This window comes from Apis mellifera, linkage group LG5 (assembly GCF_003254395.2).
Source record: "Apis mellifera strain DH4 linkage group LG5, Amel_HAv3.1, whole genome shotgun sequence".
NCBI classification, from domain to species: Eukaryota; Metazoa; Arthropoda; class Insecta; order Hymenoptera; family Apidae; genus Apis; species Apis mellifera.
In genome coordinates this window covers 6,848,366-6,871,462 of record NC_037642.1, presented here as the reverse complement: position 1 = coordinate 6,871,462, position 23,097 = coordinate 6,848,366, and the positions used below count along the sequence as shown (strand labels likewise).

The 23,097-nt window shown below is 35.3% G+C and overlaps 3 protein-coding genes across 5 annotated transcripts in view; 1 reads left to right on the top strand and 2 right to left on the bottom strand.

The window, feature by feature from the left end:
- The first annotated feature begins 72 nt into the window (after positions 1-72).
- On the top strand, positions 73-7,567 carry LOC408831 (ribosome-releasing factor 2, mitochondrial). The gene is made up of 4 exons (XM_006564157.3): positions 73-254; positions 351-2,113; positions 4,008-4,154; positions 4,243-7,567. The coding sequence occupies exons 1-4, from the start codon at positions 107-109 to the stop codon at positions 4,405-4,407; spliced, it is 2,223 nt and encodes a 740-aa protein (XP_006564220.1). The 5' UTR covers positions 73-106; the 3' UTR covers positions 4,408-7,567.
- Positions 2,126-4,001, bottom strand: LOC102655139. Its single transcript, XM_006564156.3, has 3 exons — positions 3,617-4,001; positions 3,378-3,524; positions 2,126-3,274 (listed from the first exon to the last, which is right to left on the bottom strand). The coding sequence occupies exons 1-3, from the start codon at positions 3,737-3,739 to the stop codon at positions 2,330-2,332; spliced, it is 1,215 nt and encodes a 404-aa protein (XP_006564219.1). The 5' UTR covers positions 3,740-4,001; the 3' UTR covers positions 2,126-2,329.
- The window catches only part of LOC724169 (transcription factor kayak), a 31,542-nt gene continuing 14,132 nt past the window's right edge, over positions 5,688-23,097 (bottom strand). For 2 of the 3 annotated variants that reach the window (XM_026441053.1, XM_026441052.1), the window contains exons 2-3: positions 8,093-8,560; positions 5,688-7,897 (exon numbers count right to left, since the gene is read on the bottom strand). In XM_026441053.1, coding sequence (XP_026296838.1) covers positions 7,688-7,897; positions 8,093-8,560 — 678 coding nt within the window. In that variant the 3' untranslated portion in view covers positions 5,688-7,687. Of the gene's footprint in view, positions 7,898-8,092; positions 8,561-15,634; positions 16,149-23,097 lie in introns of those variants that run through there. The other variant, XM_026441054.1, reaches the window with a different exon arrangement.

Sequence of the window (23,097 nt, the reverse complement as noted above, 5' to 3'; positions counted from 1 at the left end):
ATTGTATTTAAGTAAATCCTGAATTCCTTGTTTATAATTAATAACTTTGGATATTCCTATTTCATTCTTTAATTTCAAGTATATATAAACGTATAGGTTAAGAATCATGTTTACATCTAAATTAATAAAGACTCCATGGTGCACGATTCAAAAAAGATACGCGTCAAAAGGAACCACAATTATAAAAAAAGAATATGGAGAACACGAAATTTCGAAAATTCGAAACATTGGAATTTTGGCACATATTGATGCTGGTTCGTTTATAATAACTCGTTTAAAAATACTTGTCACTATTAACCTATACAAATTTTTATTTTTATAAATTCATTATTTTGATAATGATTTTGTAGGAAAAACTACTACCACAGAAAGAATGCTATATTATTCGGGTCTTATTAAACATATGGGAGAGGTTCATTATGGAAACACAGTAACAGATTATATGGATCAGGAACGTCAACGTGGAATAACAATAACCTCCGCAGCGGTGACATTTGAATGGAAAAATTATTGTATTAATTTAATTGATACTCCAGGACATATTGACTTCACAATGGAAGTAGAGCAAACTTTAAGGGTATTAGATGGAGCAGTAGTTATATTAGATGGAAGTGCAGGTGTCGAGGCTCAAACATTGACAGTATGTAGACAAGCTGATAAATATGATATACCTAGAATTATTTATATAAATAAAATGGACAGAACAGATGCTAATTTTGATGCTAGTTTAAAATCTATTGAATCTAAATTGCACACAGAAGTTTTGCCTGTACAATTTCCAATTAAAGAAAAAGGAATTTTAGAAGGAATCGTAGATACTATTTCTTTAGAAAAAATTATATTTGATAAAAAAGATATGGGCAAGAAACTTTCTAGATTCAAATTAACTGAAGATAAGGATAAAGGTTTATGGGAAATGGCAAATGAAAAGCGTAGAGAATTAACTGATAAATTATCCAATATGGATGACAAATTGGCCGATACAATTATAGAACAGGAATCTTTAGATGCAATAACATCACAAATGCTGACCGATTCTTTACACAGAGCAACCATAAATAAAAAAGGTATTCCTGTGCTTTTAGGCAGTTCTTATAAAAATATAGGAGTACAACCTTTAATGGACAGTATATTACTATATTTACCATCACCCAATGCAAGTAAACATTCTAAGTATTATCAATGTTTTGATAATAAATTATGTGCCAGAGCATTTAAAGTCGTTCATGATAAACAAAAAGGACCAATCACATTTTTTAGAATTTATAGTGGTAGCATAGAGAAAGGTACGAAATTATATAATCTTCGTACAGAAAAAAAAGAACAAGTAGGAAAATTATATATCGCATATGCTGACGAATATGAAGAAATAAAACAAATTTCACAGGGCAATATTGCAGCGATAACAGGATTAACAAGTACCTCAGCCGGTGATTTAATAACAATAGGACCAACGGCGATAGAAGAAGCAGAAAAAAAACTGAAAGCGCAAAAAGATGTTAAACCAGAAGATGTGGAGAAAATATTCGATTACAATTCAAAAATATTAGAGCCAGTCTTTTTCTGTTCGATAGAAGCACCATCGTTATCTATGCAAGTAGCTTTAGAGAAGGCTCTCGAAGAACTTGAAAGAGAAGATCCAAGTTTGAGAGTTACTCAAAATGAAGAGACTGGTCAGATTGTGCTTGGAGGCATGGGTGAATTACATCTCGAAATTATTAAAGAAAGAATTAAAACGGAATATAAAATCGATGCTGATTTAGGTCCCTTGCAAATTTCCTATAGAGAGACTATCAAGGAACCTATTCAAGATACTTTTTCGAGTGAATATAAAATAGGAAATATTAATACAAATGTTAAAATAACCATGTCATTAATACCAAATTATGAAAGTAAAGAAACTTTCTTATTGGACAAATCGATGGATTTTATTAATGTTATACCAAAAAATATAATGAAAGTTGTGAAAAATAGTGTTCGATCAGTTCTTTTAAACGGACCAAAATTATGTTATCCCGTTTTAAATATGGGTATTAAATTGCACAGTTTAGAATATGGACCAAATACTACCCCGTCGATAATTAATGCTGCTGTTTCGCAATGTATTAGACAGGTAAAAACATTTTTTCCCTTTCTTTTTCTTTATATACTTACAAATATTGTAAGTAATGATTAAAAAAGTATTAATAAAAAAAAAATCGCTTTTGATTCTAACTACAAGAAATGATAACAACGAATAGAAACGAAATTTTAATATTGTTATTAAATTAATATTAAAAATAAATCAATTGACAATTAATTTTTTAATTTAATCACTAATCATATCAGTTTAAACACTTTCGTCACGTTTAGATTGCTCATCAATCTTCTTCACCTGGGAGATCTGTTTGTTATCAGGTTTCAATTCAGTCAATAGAAGCAAAGATTTTGGTTTCCGTTCCAATATTTTTTTGCTTAAAATCTTCTTCGACAAATCGTTATTAATCAAAGATTTCTCTTGAGGAAAAAAGTATCTATGCTTCCAATTCTCCTGTATCTTATTCTCTTTACGTTTTTCCTCATTGCATATATAAGTTTCCGTAAACGTTCGCAAAACACCAATTCTTTTTAGCGCATCTTCCGAAATACGATTATAACTGAACGGTTTCTTCGAGTGTATTATCGGAAAAGCATAAGGCTTCATTGCAGTATTGTCTTTCAATTCTGAGACTTGTAAAAGTTTGGTGTCCTGCCTATTGAAGAATTCGTTGATCAATATATCCGTCTTGATCTGTAAATTTCTCAAAAAGTCCTCGTCGGCCAATTTTGACACGGTTGAAACAATTTTAGAACAATTTTGTCTAGCAGTTTCTCCCGCGCTTAGATCTTCAATGCTGAATTGCTTCGAGAGTTTCAAACTGTTACTCTTCGATTTGCTCTTGATCTTTTTCGCGTTAGTCTGCGTACCCCTCTCCACGGTGTGAATGCCCCATTTCAGCATGTAAGAATCAAGAAATTTGTGATACAACGTTGGGCAAACTTCTTGATCGTCATAATGTTTGTCTATGAAATATATTCTACGCAAACGACAATTGCCGCAAATCTGAATTCTCTGCGCAGTAGCATATTCTTGCTTGAAAGCGGTCTGAGTTAGACTTGCTAAATTCAATTCTAATTTATTCCAACCGGTTTCCAGCTTCACCTTCACGCGACAAATTACAGCCTTCGAGTTTTGCTTCTCCGATTCCAAATTCGTGAATTGAAAATTATGCAAACAGTTTTGATTATCTGTTATCTAATTTGACGTATTAAACGTATTATTTAATATAATTATTTAAAAAATATAAGAAATATATTTTTAAAACGATTTCTATTTAAATCGTAGAATATATAATTACCTGCAATTGTATACGACATTGTAGATTCAAGTTCTTTATAACTACAACTAAAATTGGTAATTTGATATTGAGAAATTGAGAAGAATCAGAGGGACAAGTGATGGATGTGCCATACCCATGTTGCTCGAAATCTTGTAACTCGATCACCTATCCATCCATTTAGTATTAATTTAAATTTCATTGATTAAAAATGTAAACAATAGTTGATAATAGCAGCAGCTGTCTGAAAATTAACCTACATTTTCTAATAAATCCGAATCTAATATTTTACGAATACGACCCGACTGCGACTGTTGCTTACTCCAATACTCTAAAGGTTTCTCGCTGATACTATATAACAAAGACACATATCCAGAAATCATGAAATTACGAGATTATTTCACAAAAGGCAAAAACATTTGTGCAAAATTTAATACTTTAAAATTTACATTTTTTTTCTTCGTTTGTTTTCTTGTGACAGACTTCAAATACTTGATCTACTTGTTCTTTTAATTTTTTTTAATCTATCAGAGGAACAATTGTTTTTGAATCTGTCTTATTTATATACATTATTATTATTATTTATGTACATGTATGGCTCGTTTAAATAACGTTTAATAAAACAATGATTGCTAATAATTTATATTCCAGTTGATGAAGAGTGCTGGCATTGCCCTTTTAGAACCGATAATGCGATTGGAGATCGTGGTCCCTGAAGATTATTTAAGCGTTATTCTCAAAGACTTGGCGAAAAGGCGCGCTGAAGTGAAGTACATCGATGTCTTCAAACAGAACAAGGTAAAGGATATCCTTTCCTCTCTTTTAAAGTAACAATTAGATCGAGAAAAAAAAATGACGATGTAAAAATAATGAATTATGAAAACAGGTAGTCTACTGTTTTGCCCCATTAGCCGAACTATTAGGATATTCAACGACGGTGAGGATAATCTCGTCAGGACATGCAACGTTCACGTTGGAATTCGATCGCTACGAATTAATGGATTCAGCGAATGAAGCAGAAGCGATTAAAAGAGTAACTGGTTTTTATTAAATCCTTTCAAAATCATATGATGATTATTCAAATCAAATTATTCGTTGTGATATTTTAAGAATTTAATTGTACAAAGATAGATTTATGAAAATTATTTACAAAATTATTAATAATGATGCATTTAATGATTAAAATTGATCGAATCAATTTTTCTTTTTCTTCTCAATCTCTACGTAGAGAGATCGTCTCATCATGCGAAATAATGTGTAATGTAACGTGAATACGCAAAATTAAAAAAAAAAAACACATTATTATTCTTGGACAAAATTACATACTCGATTCTTCTTCTTTATTCATTCGATCTAATCAAAATATATTTGCAGCATTTATTTCAATGGTGCTTTACAATTCTTCTTTTCTTATTTACGAATCATCGATCGCGGCCGCCGATTACGTGGCTGAAATCGAGCAGCTCGAGTAAAAATTGGTATATTCATCTAAGAATTTATACATAGTATATTTATATATTTATATATATTTATATATATATATATAATAGTAAAAAAAGAAGGAAGGAAAGAAAAAAGAGAGAGAGAGAAAAAAAAAGAAAGAAAAAAAGGAAAGAGAAAATGTAAGAAAAAGAAGGAAGTCTTATCGAAGAAATACCGGCCAGCCTCGCAAGCAGCAGCCGCGCATAAATATATTAATATTGCTTAAAGATCATGCAAAAATGTCATACATAGTAAAATATATGTATGTATATATATTATATGTATGGAGGGATTACATGTAATAGGGTGAGAGACTTGTAAACACGTCATTTGCACGTAAAAATCTTCCGCTTCCGCTTTCCGTAATCGCGTTAAGTCGGAAGCGATTTTCGACGCGATCCTCAGTTCTCTTATGGGAATGCGACGAAAACAGGAGACTCGCTGAATTGTCGATAGAAAAAAAAAAAAAAAAAAAAAAAAAAAAAATATACGTGTGTGTGTGTGTGTAAATATATACATATATATTTTCCCGTCGAGCCGTTGGTTCATTACCTTTGAATTGTGCTCTTTATGTGACGCATGTATTATTGATTGAAAATCGGGCACGATTCAAAGGTGGCCCCATTCTTATTAAACGCGTTTCTTAATCTACGAAATGGTTCTTGAGCGCTAAAACCGAACGTCTTAAACTTCTAAGCTCGGCTTATTTTTTTTTTTTTTTTCAACTGACGATACGGTAATTATTATAAAAAATTAATCTTTCGCCAATCACGGCGATATTTCTTACGTGAGAGAAAAAAAAAAAAAAAAAAAAAGAGAGAAAACCGTGGAAATTTTAATAACCCTCGGTTTTTTTTTTTTTTTTTTTTTACATAATTCTAATTCGTTTGCGTAAAAACGTTCGCACGAAATAATAAATAAATACAATTACGTACAATATATTATATATCACTTGCCTGTAAACGCACACTCTGTGCGCTTACAAGTATTCATTATTAAATGATGCAAAAAAAAAAAATACTTCGCTTCTTTTTTCGAATGTCTATGCGATTCACGTTTCCTAAAGCGCATATTATCAACAAGGAATATCCCATTTTTCTTCCTTTCCCCCCCTTTTTTTTTATCTCTGCTTTTGTCACCAGCAAAATCGAATTTCATCAAAAAAGTATATTCTTCGTGATGATGCAAATTGTTATTCGACAAAGTTTTGTTTTTTACGACGCGTGAATCCATGATAGAATAATACACAAATACTGAAATTTTTCGATATATATGTAGCACGATTCTAGTAAAAATATTCTCGTCGTACAAAAAAAGAAAATTACCAGAATCTCACACCAAAGGTTCAACTCGGTTCATCTTTATACAATCGGATAATACATATAATATAATAAACATTGTCATTGTGTCGATTTTTATTATCTTATCGTTTTCTCACAATAAAAACGAGTCTTTTGCCTCGTATGTACAAACAGGAAATTCATCTTTCAATACCGTTTGGAAAAATGCAATCGAACGCGTGCCTTCTCATCTATCGATGAGAAAAAAAATGAATACGCACGGTCTCTTTATCTTCTCAAAATACAATGAACAAACAGTTGATGAGAAAAAAAAAAAAAAATGACAAATTTGTAGTAGAGTAATAATAATTACAAAATGTGAAAGTAGTAAAGTGGATGTCGAGTGATTGAGGACCGAGCGAGAGAGATCGAATATATCGGACTAGAGTATTGGTTGTGAGTGAAGAAGAGCGATTCCAAGAAGGATGATAACATTGTCACGCGTGGATCGGGATCGAACGAAGGCAGGATCGACGAGAATCGAACGAAGATGATGATCCCGAATAAAATAAAATTTTCGATCGAACGCAAGAACAATTTGAACAATTGGAAAGTTGCGTGTGTGATACAAAGAGGAGGCGACGAGAACGTGCCGCCATGATGAACGAAGGAACGAAGATGGGCTCGTTGAATTCGTTTTCTCGAGAATGTATTATGCGGAGAGAAAGAGAAAGAGATAAAGAGTTTCGTTATACGATTATTAAAACGGTTATTCGTCTTTGGAGAAACGAGTTATTAATTTAAAACGAGGAATATGTACATCTGATTGGGATGTGTGAAGAAAAACGAGGCTATTATCGCCAAGAAAACGCCCTCTTAATTCCTCCTTATTATTATTCTTCCTATTTTTTTTTTTTTTTTTTTTTTAGGTATGGGAAGGCCCTAATCCTACAATACTCGGCTATCCTGTACTGATTCCCTGAATATTTAAAGCGTACTCTACTTCTTTGTCTTGGAACACACTCTCCCGGTTCTGAGAAAAATCCTTAATTCTTTCTCCCCCGGGAGACGTGCATCCTTTCGCTTGGTTTTTTCTTTAAAAATACAATTTTTTAATTAATCCTTCTTTAATTTCGTCATCATCGTCGCTGCCTCGTGTAGTCGTAGATGCTTCCATACCTCCGGATTTGGCCGTCAAAACGTAAGAATCGAGGGGAGATAAGGCAAAAAAGCCTTTTAATCTTTTTTCCTCCTCGTTGTTATTGCTCCTTGTTTTTTGCTAGGTATGGAGATCCCGATCCTACATCACGGGTAGTGATGCGCTTTGAAACGCTTTCGAATCGCTTCGAATTATATACACGTGGTGAAAACATTGAATTGCTTCGAACATGATCCGATAGTTAAAGACTCTTGAAAGTCCTGATAAATCTTAAAAAAAAAAAAAAAAAATATCCTCTCGAACCTTCGAAGAATCGAATAGAAAATAGAATCACCAAGATTCAAGATTCAAGATTTATCGAGAGTTTCAAGGGTTTTAAGTATCGAATCATGCTCGAAGGATTCGAATTTTCACAGTATTGAAAAACTTCGAATCGGTTCGAAATTAAGATTCGAACGCTCATCGGTAATCACGGGCTTCACATCCGGAGGAGACGCGGAACGAAGTCGGCAGACTGCTCTGTGAGCCTCCAGGATGAACTCGAGCTCGTCTTTGGCCTGTTGCAGCTGTTGTATCTCTTCTTGCAAACTCTGTTTCTTCTGTTCCAAACCCTCAGTCTCCTGTCAAATAAATTCGTAAAGAAAAAAATAAGAATACATAATATTCATACGATCATTACATTTATATTTAAAAAAAAAATCATTAGAAAAAGAAAAATTTATAATTAAAATTCTTCTTCTTCTAAATCCAATCATTAACTGAAATTATCTTTCTCTTAAAATTCAAACTCAAAACAGATTGCATCGATTATTTACTTCTAACAGGGCATTGGTGTGATCCATTCTACGCTTGCGACATCTAGCTGCTGCCATTTTATTCCTTTCTCTGCGGATCTGTCGTCTCTCTTCCTCCTCGGGAGTCATCCCGATCGTCCTGGTGGGCCTCCTACCGCCCATATTGCGCCTCGCTGGCTGCTGCGGCTGTTGCGACTGCTGCGGCTGCTGTGGCTGCGTCTGTTGACTGTCCACGAGGGTGGTGTTGGTGGCCACAGGGGCGGCGACGGTGGTGGTGACAACGTGATGCGCCGCCGTGTTTTGCGTTTGTGCCGGCGTCGGTTGCGAAGGTTCCACCAACGGTGGGACGAACCCTGCTTCGCGACTGTGCGACGCTGACTCACTGGTCAGCTCCAGAAAAGTCTGTTCGATACTCCGGAGCGTCGTCGGCGTCAACGTCGGCGTCGTCCTGGTCGGCACTCCGCTGTGCAGACCGTCCAGGGAAACAAGCTGCAACGAAATACGTATTTCGATTAATCTAATGCAACGATTTTGTTTTTTCTTAGCGACGATTTTAATTTAAAAAGAAAGAAGGAAAGAAAAGTATGTGGATAAAATATAGCTAGTATCAGTGAACGCCCATATGTTTGATGCGAAAACTATTTTCTCTTCTGTTCTATTGGATTATCGTACAATGGACAAATCTGTGTACCTTTTATTTCAGAGGCTTGATTAAAATTGTGCTTTAAACCTTAGATAATGTTACAACTGTTTGAAGTATTCTTATTATTTCAGCACCTGCACCACACTAAAAATAACACCTTGTTTGTCTAAACCGCAAAAAGCAAACTTACTAAACGCTGTCCAAACATTAGCCTCCGCGCGGTTATGCTGAAATCAGCATGAAATCAACATAGAATTAACGAAATTGATATATTATTTTTCAGTAATGATAATGATAACACGCGCATATTATACGAGCGACTGTAGCGCACAACAGCTCGATGACCGTGCAGCAGCAACGCAGCACAAAACGCGGGTTTACCAGATGTGGAGAGATAACAAAACAGTTAGGAAACCGATGTTTTTCGACGGTGGCTGTGGAACGCGATTGCCTTTCAAACGAATTGCGCATTAGATCACCACTCGGTTTATTACCCGATCAGATATATATATATATATATATATATAAAACAAAAAGAAAAAAAAAAAAAAAAGGAAAAAGTTCGTCGGATTATCGACACAAGGTGCTGTTGGGCAATGAAACCAATTCCAATAAACGGTTTCGTTTCAAGGAAAAAGAGGGCGTTACGCAAGTGGTCGGAAAAAGAATTAAGAAAAGGAGAGATCGCTAACAGAAAGATACGCGATACCTCCATCAACGTTATCATTTCGCCTTTTTGCCTCGATATCACCGCTAATCTACCAAGATGTTCCCGATAAAAATATCCGTGATCCAATAACTCGATAAGCTATCGGCACAAACTAGATCGTTCAAGGGTTGTCAACGTTTTCAAGGTATGTGCACGATTGTGTTTATCGGTTATCATCATCGCTAAAATTACGCGACGAATTATCGCGACATTCCTAATATGTAATTATCCAACCTATCGACCTCCTCCTCCTCCTCCTCCTCCTCCCTTCTCGATCCCCGATCTTGAATTCTGTTTACACGTTCCAATCTTGGTTACCTTGCGTCCGAAAATAGTAATGGCGGGCCTTTCAAAAATTACACCATTTAACGACCTTACGTGACACTCAATCATAATTTTATAATACGACTCTCATAACATACGGTATTAACAATATAAGAGATGTTAATCTTTCGACATTAAGTATGAACACGTGCACAGAATACGTTAGCACGGATGTGTGTGTGTGTGTATATATACGTAGCGTATCGGCTCGAGGGTATGACATCGAACACGCCACCTGTCGTCGTCTCTCTATTCTTCCCTATATATACGTAACGAAATCAAAAACCAATGATTTAGATATCGAAAAACCGTTTCGCCGACGACGTGTTTCGTGGCACGAAACAATTGTCCGTGAAAAACAATCGTCGGCCAACCCAATGGATTTCATCGACGTTATAAAAGTGTGTATATGTCTCCAACTACGGACGATATTAATGACTTGGCTCGAATCGCAGCTCACGTAGCGACAACCTCGCGTTCGCCATTATCGCATTGACCAATCGGCAGACGGGGACACGCGCGCGATGTATTATACCCGACGCACACGTTTCCCAGAAAGCACAAAAGGACGCAGGAAGGAGAAGAATCGCGTCCTTCACTCTCATAAGGAGACGAGACAACGACACCAAACGGCCGAGGCCTATCATCTTTAAAATTACGAGCTATAGCGATCGTTAACGAAGGCCGATTTGCGATAGATAGCGATACGTAAAAACAATTCTCAGAGTTCAAGCATCATCGAGCAAGAATTGCAACACCGATCGAGGAAAAATCGCGATAGATCATCGACGATTCTTTCCGTTCCATCATCTTGTAATTAACTTAACATTACGCTTCGTCGTATTCAATCTTTTTTATCAAGTAAGCATACAAAGTCTGCTGAACTTTAAAAATGAATTGTAAAAATTGAACTATAGAATCGTTATTTAAACAATATAATTGATCTCTTCTGATTTTATTAGGAATATAAATCGATAATCTCATAATTGTCTAGCTCTGTAAATATATATTCCATACCGTTGAATATTATTTATAGCAATTATCGGTTCATTAACATCCGATAAAATGCAAATATCACTGCGCGAATCAAATTTTAATATCTAAACAAAATAATCAATTCGTTCGTATCCAAGAGAAAATTTATTATGCGTACATTTTTTAATAAAATTACGATTTATAATCGAGAACCACCACGTTTTTATATGTATCATCGCTAAAATTACTTAGCATACCAACGAATAACAAGTTTAACAGAAGAGTAATCACCCACCCACAAGATTCACCCACCTATCCGCTCGCAGTTCACGCGAAAACTTAAGGAATGTCCGGAGCGATAAACATAGGCGTTACTAAATCGTTTTCGCGCGTCACGAATTTCAGTTTTGAGGTACGGTGAAATTCCATGTTTTGAGATATAGATAATAATAGAACAAAATTTCAATTCAATTTGAAATTAAATGAATTGAATCTAATTTTCATCTAAAAAAATCGTATCGCAAAAAATCGTAAATAAGAGAGAAGAATCGATAACCTTGTATTAAAATCTTTTATATATGTATATACCGTAAAGATTCTTTGCTTCGACGTATGAAAGCATATATTTTGTTGTAAATTTGAAAAAAATTTTCAAATATATATTGAATATTCCTTTATATTTTTATGCACAAAACTTAGACGAGGTTAATTTATCGCCTCGACCTTCGTACAAGTTCGTACTTTGCCGTAAGCTAGAACTGATGCGCATGCGCATAAATCAGACAATATATGTATATGCACTTGGAAGATGTCACGTACTCGGTATGTTTTCTCGATTTGGCACGATCCGAAATTTATAGCTTCGAACCGCTATGAAAAAAAGAAAAAAAAAAGCGATTCCATTATAAATGATAGTTATATATAAATTTGATAAATTTAGAAACGCATCGGTATTTATCAGCACGAAGAGTTATCGGGTTTTATTTACTTCCTACAACTGTTGCTTATATCAGACCGAAAACGATTGACAAAGGTGTGGTTCTCTCCGTCGTATCATAATGACCCTTTAAAGAAAAAGAAGGAAATCGGTGTATTCGATTTCGTTTATCTATAAAACACAAAAAAAAAACGATATCTATCTATTTGCACTGAAAGATTAACGAATTTATAATCTTGACTCAGGTTATGTTTACACGAAAATAAACATTCTATTAATTTATTATATCGCTTAAATCATCAAAAACAATTTTTTTTTAATTTATTCTTAACCTTATGCGTCAATGAATTAATTTTATTGCGCAATTCATTAAAAAAATATATATATGTGTGTATCGCATAACAAATGTTCTTATATTATCAAGCAGTGAAATTTGAATAGATACGAACGGAACAAGAAATGTTAAACAAAGCGTAACTGAAATTTCAAAGGTTAACATTCCGTGGTTAAAGATTAATAAAAGGAAATGCTCGCGCTATCAGTTTTTTTAACAATCACGAGACTGCGATTATTGCCACGGCACATTCGTTAACCGACGGGCCGTTCACCTTACCAGTGCATCGTCAGTTTGAACATGTCAGACGATATGTGGCGCTGGTGGATGAACTCTGTATCATTTTGTCAGACGTGTCTGTGCAGGTTCTGACAAGTCAACGACTGCCCGAAGATCGCGTCACGGTCACAGCGCCTATTCTACTCAACTTTCATTCTACTCGATAAATCTCGTTTTATCGAGAATAAACTTAATTTTTGCAAATATCGAACGCTTTTCCCAATTCGTTAAATTTAGATTAAAAATATTAGATTAGAGGATTAACACGGAATTACAGAGTTCTAAGAATCATATCTCTCTTGTAGATAGTTAATCTGGAATATATTGTCTTGCATTAACGTGTTGCAATAGCAAGATGCATATATGCATGATTTCTAGAAATAGCTGTATAATCCACTCTCAATTCTAGTATCTATCGCATCATGCATTGTTAATCTAATCCCGATCTGATGTAGAAACATTTGTCCATGCGGTGCGTGTTTTTTTCCAACAATGCAACAAATAGAATAATAAATCAAAAAATTTTAATTTTTCTATTGGTGAATAAATATTAGTTTAAACGTCTATGTATTTGTTCTACAAATTATTAACATCGATCTCGAAAGAAAATATATTTAATAATCCTTTATTATATTTCTTTACACAATATTCGTACGATTTATAATCTTCCACGAATGACACCGTATTATTCATTTGATTAATAATTTATCATGTTATTCGATTAGCAATAAAATACACGATTTATAATAAATTTAAGTACAATTAATACAAATATAATATCAATGTAATAAATTTCCTAATCGAAGAAAAAATTATTGTACGTGTATATTTCCGTAAGAAATATCGTCTTAATTATCGTCGAGATTTTAAAATTAATCGAGCAACAAGTCGTGAAACAACCAACTATAGGAAAAGTATAATACAGATAAAACTAATGATGGACATAATCATCAAGTTGTTAATAATCGACGCTCTCCTCCTAATATAAAATATATAGAGAAATATTTTACGCAGATGCACGTTGTTGTTCTTTTTTCGACGTTACTCTTGGTATGCATTGTGTCTTCCGTTTTGCGATGCAGTTATTCTCTCTCTCTTTTTTCCCCGTTGTGCGCGACACCAAAGATGAGGAAGAGAGAAAGAGAGAGTCCGCACACGGATGCGCGCGCGCGCGCGACCAACACACATTTCAAGCAACACATACGGTCGCTCCTTCTATAAATAGATGCGTTTGCTGTTTTAATCTGCCCTGGGCCCGCGTTACGAGCAGACAAAGGGCGATATCGGCAACCAGAAAATCGTTGCGAAATTGTAGCGCAGTGAGATACTGCTGTAACATTTTCTCGAATAGGAAAAAAATCCTGCATGTAAGAAATAAAAGAAACGGGGACCGCTTTGCGCATGCGCGCGTAACGTAACGCTGCGAAAAAGATATAGATTCCTGGTAAGGATAAGTAACGCGAGAGTAACAAATATAGTTATTATTATCTTATACCTAAGAATAAAAAACGTAATATTCTGTAATATTCAGTAATATTCACGATTAACAAACCTATCATTGGTCGGAAATATATTATCAGTTTATTAACCACATTATATATATATAAAATAACGATAAAATGTGCAATATGCTATAAATCATAAAAATAAAAATCTACGGAAAGTCGTAAATTTTGCAAATGTTTGCGTTTAAGATCATTTATATATATATATATATATATTTCACGAGAGGGCATTGAACATCCGGAAATGAATTTCAGGGTTATGAGTGCGATACTTGTTGAAGTTTTACACAAGGCACGATTATCGCGTTGCGAGCATCGAGGTTACTTTTTCCTACGGATTTTTGTTTTTGTCGAAGGAACGCGGTATAGTTTCAGCGGTCTTTACGGGTACGTAAAAATATTCATACCGCGGTTTCACGCGCCTGGTCGTTCGTTTACGATCTGTTTGTTTCACCGAAGCCAGTGGAACTTCCAATGGTTGTTGCACAATGTTGCACAATTCTTGCTCGTCCGCAACACAATAACGGCCCCACATAAACGTTAACGTAGCTCGATAATCGCGATATAAGCGCGAAAAGACTTTCTCCCTCAAGTTCATCTGCGTCCGCGCGACCGAGACCGCCATATTTGTTTGTCTCCTCTTTCTTTAATCTTCTATAACTCGTCACACGTCAAGATCGCACGTGTCTGTTGGAAGGAACGCGCAATAAATGCGGATACGTTGTTTCTCGCCAATTCGCGATTCCTTCCAAACTCGACCCGACTTAATTCGTTGTATTCGACTTGAACCGTGCACACAGCGTGAATGAAACACTATTTCGAAGGCTTGCCAAATGGTGTGTTTATTTTAGACGATCGCTTTCGAAGCCCCTCGAGGTCCTTTAAAACTGTTTTCTTCGAACAGAAAGTTACTTTGTGAGACGGTACAATGTAATTGAACGTGATCTCTAAACTACCTCATAATGATAGGTAGACAGATTATCCTCGAGTACGTTCGTTAAAGATATATTAATAAAATCTTCCAAGTATTCTTTTATCGTTATTTAAATCGGAGAACTTTTACGCATCACCATAATAATCGTGAATACCATTTTTCCTAGTTTTTATAATTGACAAAAATTTTATCTGTTATGCATAATATTTTTAATTTTTGATTATCAAATAATAGATTAAGTAAAAATATGATAATGAATTTTATAAACGTTATGTTGTACTAGGATTATACAAATTTTTTTCTTATCAATCTTGTTTTTTCTTTCCTATGTTAAATATTATTCGTTTTCGTTTTTATCTTATCACGACAATTCTATAAACAATAAGACAGTTTGTATGTTTTTCGAATCTATCGTATAGTATATAATTCAATCGGATATTTTCACTGTTCCAAAGTTTTCTCAAGGTTCCTATTTATAAGGATACGTTGCCTAAGTCCAATGCCTAAGTTTAATGCCTGGATTTATTTGTTGGTGCAGGGAAATAGGAAATATCAGCTCAAGTTAGATACCAATGCCTTTCAAAATAAATCTCACAGCTGTTTCAACAACTTCTGTCTAATGACACTGCCATTTTAGTTTAGTTGTAAACAAAAAAACAGAATACACTTAAGCGTGATGGATAGATTACACGTATATATACGTAATAGGTTATAGTTAGAATGACAGTAATCGCTATAATTTTCCCACGTCGTAAAATTATTATTATCATCTTTGTTTTTTGACAATAAAATAAAAAGGAAAAAAAGACTCGAGAAGAGTAATTTAAAGAGTGCCATGCAGCATGGAAAATAAAAAGACATAAATAAAAAAAAATCTCAATAAAAAAAATACTCAATACAGAATCAGCAATGTGGAAGGTTACCTGCTGATAAAGCAGTTCCTGCGCGAGGATATTAGCAATGTCGACTGGATCCATGGCGGTGGCTGCCATAGCTCGAGGTATCGGTATATTTCGTTCAATTATTCGTTTCGTCGTCGAAAGAAATTATTAAATAAATGAAAAGAAAAAAAAGAAAAAAAAAAAGAATAAGACGTAATAAGAAAAATGGCAAAGGAAAGAAAAATTTTATAAGGGAACTTGGGAGATGGGATTGAAGGGGAAAAAAGACGAGTGATCTCGTTTTTTATGGGGGTTATGAAGGATTTAGGGAGACTCGATATAAGAAAAAAAGTAATTTCAGTCGATCGTTCGTTCGTGAGAGATCGTTCGGACGTCGGTGTACGCCTCCCCTCCCCTCTTTCTGCCTCCTTTTTCTCCCTCTGCTTTTTTTACACTCTCGATTCTCCTCCCTCGTATTACACCGCTCTTTTTCTCACTTTTCGAAAGAGTTCGTCACCACTGCGTCCTCCACCGACGCCTCTCTTACACTGAGTCTCTCGATGCCGCTTTGCTCTTCGTGGCCATACGCGACGAGGAAACCTAATCTAAAAATAACCATCGAATTTCGAGTATGTGCGCTTGACAGAAAGAGACGACGAGAAAGAGCGAGGCAGAGGAGAGAAGAAGGTGGGAGAGATTTCCGCGCCCTTGTTTAATTTGCAATATGCTACACTGTTGAACATTTTCGTTATTTTTTACACGTACCTCGATAATATTTTTTTTCAACAATTCAAGATCGTATATTGCGTTGTTTTTAGTGTAATTAACTCGTAAAAAAAAAAAATAGAAAAAGACCAAGACGATCCACAATAGTTCTAGTGATCTAACAAAAGATTCCGATATGAATACTCATCGTTGAATTTCAAATATTCCCCCCCCCCCTCAAATATCATATTTACGGTGGAAGCGTTTTATGCTTCGTGAAAGCATTCGAAGGTAAATCTTTGGTAGTTAATGCAAGTGTGTAGCCAATGTTTATGACCGAACAGATAAGAAAGGGGTGCCTTTACGACTTTCTCCATTGTTCCCCGCTCGCCAACAGTGACATTCTTTTGAAATCGCGTAATGGTCCCAAGTTTCCTTCCACTTTGGCCGATTTATCTGCAACCGTCGCACAAAATTTACACTAATGCGTCTTTACTAACCTCAAGAATACGTAATCTTCGAAATCATTAACAATATAAGACTATATTTAGAGAAGAAAAGAAAATCAATTTTCAAATTTTATAAACGAGATCGATCGATCGTCAAGTTTTGTATATATATATATATATATATATAAATAATGTAAAAAATTTGCACGAACATATAATTATAATATTTTAACGATGTTAATTTTTGCAAATGCAAAACAGAGTTAAAAGCAATTGCAGCACCATCAATATAATCAAATACAAACTAATGCTCGAGGACAAAGTTCGTTTGCAAACAGTGGTTTTTCCCAACATCTGCGAAATTCCCAATTGCGCGTCTGCCTGGAGGATCTTAATTAACCCGAGTTCTAAGTTTAAACACCTGTGGAGCGTCGTTTGTCGTCGACGCCGGTTTCCCCGCGATTCGTCGTCTTGGAAACCGGCCAACAGCTCTCTTCGTGGAACTCTCCGAACCGAACCGAGGAAGTATTTCGATCCTGGAAACCCCACGACAGATTCAAATTGACCGTTTCCATCGAAATAATGATCTCGTCTTCGATAATCCCGTAATTTAGATTTCTAAAATTTTCCAAAAAATAAATTGTTCCTTTTATTGCAGGAATAAATGTGCAACATATATGCGATACAACATATACGTTTATCATTCCAAGTGTTTCCAGGATGTGGCTTCCTTATTGCATCGCGCATCGTGTATCGTTAAAAATGCGTTCACACAGCGGCATAAAGTTTTCTTTTTTTTTTTTTTATTGGAAATATACTTGCGCGCATGATCACGTGACACGAGAACGTGAGCACGCGCGTCTTTTCCATCACGTTTTTACCGTGACATTCTTCTTAATGACGTTGGTCGAAAGGGTGATTAGCGATTACTGTTATGCGCTAAACATCCCGATTAATTATTTAAAAGGAGTATTTTGACGTAACTTTTCCCGGGGAGGGGGGAGAGAGAGAGAGAGAGAGAGAGATGGAGGAAAGATAGATGGCGATAATTAGAATATGCCACGAGGAAAAACCTGTTCCCTTTTGCGTCATTCAGAAATAAGCGTGTATCCCAGCCAAGCACGAAGTTATATACTCGTGAACACGAGATGGACATTCAAAACCAGCTTATCTCCGCGACTTGATATGAAAACATGTGTGGCAGCCAGATTACAATAAACAATCTGCGGTGTTTTACCAGGCAGTGGTGCTTGTGGAATTTTTAAACATCAAACACCATGTACCAGGCAGCACTAGCCCCTTATTGTGTTACCCATAAATAAAAGTCATCGCGTAACGAAAACATATTCTTCCTCAGTTGTTTTTTTCCTAACAATAGCGTATCAAAAATATTAGGACGATGCTTATTTTTATTTTTATTTTACAGATATTTTTCAACAATTAAATAAGGGATAATTTTTAATCGTAACGGAGGAAATAACGCTCGGGGAAATAAATATTTCCACGAAATTTGTGCAGGCCTTCGCTCTAACCTATTATCCATAATAATCTAACTGTGCCAACCCTCTCCGGATATCTCGATGCCTTCCCTTCCACCCACGCGCCAATTTCGAATTCCAGGAACTGTCGGCATATTTCCCGGCTACGATAAGGACATAGGGGGCGTCCAATTAACAAGAAAGTAGTATATTCAACAAACATACGCGTCGCTTTCATGATCCACGTTTATAAGAACGATAAATTTGCATCGTTTCCTAGAGATGCAACCTAGAGATTCAATTTCAAAATAACTTTACGCATCGGATCAAATGAGGAACGAAGAGAGAAGAAAATACGACTTTGCATAAGAAAATTGGAGATCGATCGAATCTGAAAAATTCATTTACGTCCACCATTACCGACTGATGATATCGATTTCGAAGTGGATAATTTCGGTTTACGTAATAAAAATAAAGATTGACTGGTAAAACGAGGTACAAGGTAAAACCGTATCGCGTGTCCGATCGATCCCTGGAATTCGTTTTAAATTCTAATCTGCTCCCTCCATTTCCCGTGATCAGATGTTGCGAACATTTTCCATTGGCTAATTACGACGACGATTGCCGACCGAAGCGCTCTCGCACGTGGCGATTTCAAAAGAAAATTGAGCACGATAGAAGAAAGACGGTCGGAGAGACGGAGCAACGGGCGATTTTTCCACGAAAACCTTTTTGCGGAGGGCATTGAAATGTCAGGCCAAGATCATCGGAGCGCTCAACTCGGCTCCGTGGGCGATTCAAGGACATGCTCCCGGCCAAACAAATTGCTGCGACGATCGAATGAATGATCGAACAATGTGGTTATTTTCCGTTGATAATTATACGTTTCGGCGGAAGAACGATTTCTTCTTGATATTACGTTGAATAACTAACGCGATCTAACGATTTCGAATTACCATTTTTTTTTTCTCTTCTAATCTCATGTTGTTTCCCCTCATTATTCCCCACGACAAACGAGCAATAGGTAGAAACAATACGAAGCAAATATACGGGATAATATACGTGAGCGTGATAATTCATGGAGCAAATGTTCGTGGATTGCAATTATCTAGGGAAATAATCGTGTGCGTAAATAATATTTTCCGATGATCGAGAATGTGTTCCAATTTCTAATCTTGTTTTAATCCAGTCAAAGCTGGACCAATCACCAGTAGTTTTCGCGTAATTTAACGTCATTGCCGTGTTTTCTTGCTTTTTTTTTTTTTTTCTTTTTCATTCTGCGTAGCTGTTCAACGACGGTTGCTATTACATGGTAAATAATAACGCAATTACGTCGTTACTACGCGGACCAAGAGGCGTTATCGTGATATGAAACGAAAAAAAAAAAAAAAAAAGAAAAAAAATGTCATGCTGTTGCATGATATAGGCCTTGAAAGGAAATCATTTGTATTTTTTTTTTCAGCCATTCAGAAATATTAAACGGAATCGTATATCAATTGTAAATAATTATTCTCAATTTATTAAATTTTATATTTTTGAATATTGCCGTTGAAGATTAAAAATTTTTAAAATTTTCATTTTCTAATTTAATCGCGTAAAAAGGATATTATGATAAATTATTAAATTGTTAATTAAAATTCTCTGGAACTGGAAATCAAAATGATTAATTTCGCATAGAGGTTAGGAAATTTATTCGAGTCGAATTACAATCTCCTTCTTCTTTTCTCCTTCAATTTTCCTCAGAAATGTAAAATAGCGGAATAATTTCATAATCACTTATTTCCACTCGCCTTGTTGTTTTTCACTCGTGGACTCGATACGAAAACAATAGTAATACTATATGCAGAAATTATTTCAAGACTGAAAGCAAAGTTATCGTCTATGCACGAATATTAAATTTTATTCCCACCAATTAACTAATAATCTCCGATCTTTAATTAAATGATATAATAATTCCCATATATTCACGGATCGATAAAATTTAGGCACACAACAATCGCCTAGAAACATCGATTCTACAATTGCATCATATTTGAATCAATCAGAAATCTTCAATTATAAGAATTAAAATCGTGAATTATATTTTGAATCGTGTTCGAAGTTTCTATACGACAGAAAAAAAAAAAGAGAGAGAGAGAGAGAGAGAAAAGGAAAGAACGATTTTGCGTAATGGAAAAATAACTAGGAGTTTCGATTTAACTGCAGGCAATAAAAAAGTAGCAAAGAAAATGCACTCGTTTATTACGAGAAATATTCGTAATTTCCTTTTTCACATATCCGCTGCATAGGAATTAGGAACGGAATTGGAGGAAGTGAACGCTCGAAAGCATGATCCGGCGCAAACATCGATGCACCGTCAGCTTTGAACAAAGAACAAAGAATGTAAACACGATAACACGCGCCGATTGACTGTGCGCATGACTTTCCCCGTTTGTTACACTTTTTTTTTTTTTTAACGTGTTGTGCTATATGCCGCACACGTTACATAATGCGCAAGTTGATTTTCTAGGCGATAGACCCTGGGTCTAGTTTCTATCGAAAAAAAAAAAAAAAACGGTGAAATATGGAACAAGTCCTTTTATCGTTTGTTCGTTTCGCTTTCTTTCTCTTTGTTAAGACGTGAATTTGTTAAAAAAAATATGGCAAATTAAACTACAATTGTTACAATTTTACAAAGTATTCTAACAGGAATGAAAAGGAGGAAAAAATAAAAGCGCGTAAGATCGTTGAAACGACGTTTATGCATTACTCGATAATTACGAAAGGGAAACACGTACGGTATTTCCGGGAACATTATCGACTTGGGACGTCAAGGTTTTTAAGCCTTAACTAGCCGATTCGTGAAAGCTCGCTCACATACGTGGGAAGAGGCACGTGCACGAAGTTGACTCTGACGGAGTCTAAAGTGCATCGAGCGAGTGAAAGAAAACAAAAAGCACAGACATCGGCTATCGGCTATCAGCTAGAGAACAAGATAACGATGCTATTAGGAAAGGAAAATATCTAGCTACTAGTTGTTTGTTCTATATCCGCGAATAGAACGAATTTCATTATGTTTACGATTTTTCCCCCTCCCCCTCCCCCCGCCCTGTGTAATTCAATTTTGAATATTTATCGCGCAAGTCATAATCAGTTTCATTATGTACATTTCATTAATAATAATATAATTACGTTACGTTGCTAGTCGAAACGTATGCATAAAAGTTGAATAATAAAAGAGAAGAAAAAAAAAAAAAAGTTTCGAATAATTGATACATACGCGCTGAGCAATAATTTTAAAAGAATAAACTCACCTCCTCGAATCGACTTTGACTTCTCGACTTTTACTGCCTGTTCACGAAAACTATATATCAACTATTATATTAACTGTAACAACACAATCGATAATTTCTTTGAAATCAAAATATTTCCGTGAAATCAATGTGATTGGATTCAAGTTCGAGGAATCGCGGAGAGATCGAGGGAAAAAACCAGCGATTACCTAAATCGTAGGGGGAAAAAAAAAGAGAGGAACGAGAAAAAGAGAGACGGAAAAATATCACATTATTGGACAACCGCGCACAACGGCAGTCGTAGTGACACTGACAGTGCTTCTGTCATCGTGCTATCACCACATGGTCGCTAGCTCCGACTCGGCCTCGCCGCTTCGGCTATCTTCGGCCGTGTTCGACTCCTTTCTCGAGAGGATACGGTATATACACGCGAGAGAGAGACGAAGAGGAATCCTCGTGGACAAAAACGCAGAAAAAGAGAGCAAACAAAAAAGGAAAAAAGGATGCGTTAGTTTGGGATAAGAGATGACTTCATCTCCGGCCACCGAAACGCGATCAAACCAATCTTTTTCAACCGCGAAGGAATCGAAGAAATCTTTCAATTTTGCTGACCCAGCAAGTTCACTTTTTATAGGTTTTTTTTTATAGGAGTTCCGAGGAAACGGAATACAGTTCAGAAATACTTGGAATTTCCGAGTACCTGCTAATAATATAATTTCGTCGCGACAGATAATACTTCGATTATTGGAATCGTATCTTGCGTAATAGAGATTTCTCTTAAGATAAAAATATATATATATATATTTTTTATATATTTATCACGATCTGAATAAAATCAAAACAAATATGTGTATTAATGAACGTATTCGATTATTTTTTTTCAAAAGATATGAGATATTATTTATCGTATATATATTTATATAGGATTAATAAAAATTATCAATTTTTATCGCGAACGAAAGACTTTCTAAACTAAATTACAAACGAGAAAAAAAAGAGTAACAGTGTTTCTTATTCTTTCTTGTCACGCATTCTTTTCTCATCGTGCTAAAAAAAGATTAGATTAATCAACATTAACAGAGTCTGCGAGCGATTCGCGATATTTGTACAAACGCATTCAAATACACATATATGCCTATGTATTACTAGCATTTGCAGGCATCTGATTACTAAATAGGCGCCAACTGCAAATGAGTCACGGGGATTCGATAGCACAGAATCATCGTACCAGGAAATTCGAAGTCGAGCACGTGTCGTTGCGTCATCCACGAGAACCTCTTCCGGTTTGGAACACGAATTCACGCATTCTTCCACGAATACGGAATATCGCGACGATTTTTACCGATTGTTGGAAATATCTTTCGATCTTATCTTCGGACAGTTTGAAAGTCCTGTTCGAAAGTTTTGCTCGAAAGTCAGCATATAACGCGTTTAGCGAAGTATTCCGGGAAATTTAACCGAAAGAGGTTAAGTACGACTTTTTTTTTTTTATTACATGGAATTAAATATAATGATTACTTTTTTTAGTCGAATTAGAATTCTTATTAATTTTTACGTATACTTGAATTTTAGACGATAATTTCGAAATAATAATAATTTTT

What these genes read in the sequence shown, in the direction of transcription:
- LOC408831 (XM_006564157.3), top strand. Translation starts at nt 107, where the DNA reads ATGTTTACATCTAAATTAATAAAGACTCCATGGTGCACGATTCAAAAA. An exon ending in TTTCGCAATGTATTAGACAG is followed by an intron (nt 2,114 to 4,007) that starts GTAAAAACATTT and finishes TTTATATTCCAG; the next exon opens with TTGATGAAGAGTGCTGGCAT. An exon ending in ATGTCTTCAAACAGAACAAG is followed by an intron (nt 4,155 to 4,242) that starts GTAAAGGATATC and finishes TTATGAAAACAG; the next exon opens with GTAGTCTACTGTTTTGCCCC.
- LOC102655139 (XM_006564156.3), bottom strand. Translation starts at nt 3,739, where the DNA reads ATGATTTCTGGATATGTGTCTTTGTTATATAGTATCAGCGAGAAACCT. An exon ending in ATTCGGATTTATTAGAAAAT is followed by an intron (nt 3,525 to 3,616) that starts GTAGGTTAATTT and finishes ATGGATGGATAG; the next exon opens with GTGATCGAGTTACAAGATTT. An exon ending in AATGTCGTATACAATTGCAG is followed by an intron (nt 3,275 to 3,377) that starts GTAATTATATAT and finishes ACGTCAAATTAG; the next exon opens with ATAACAGATAATCAAAACTG.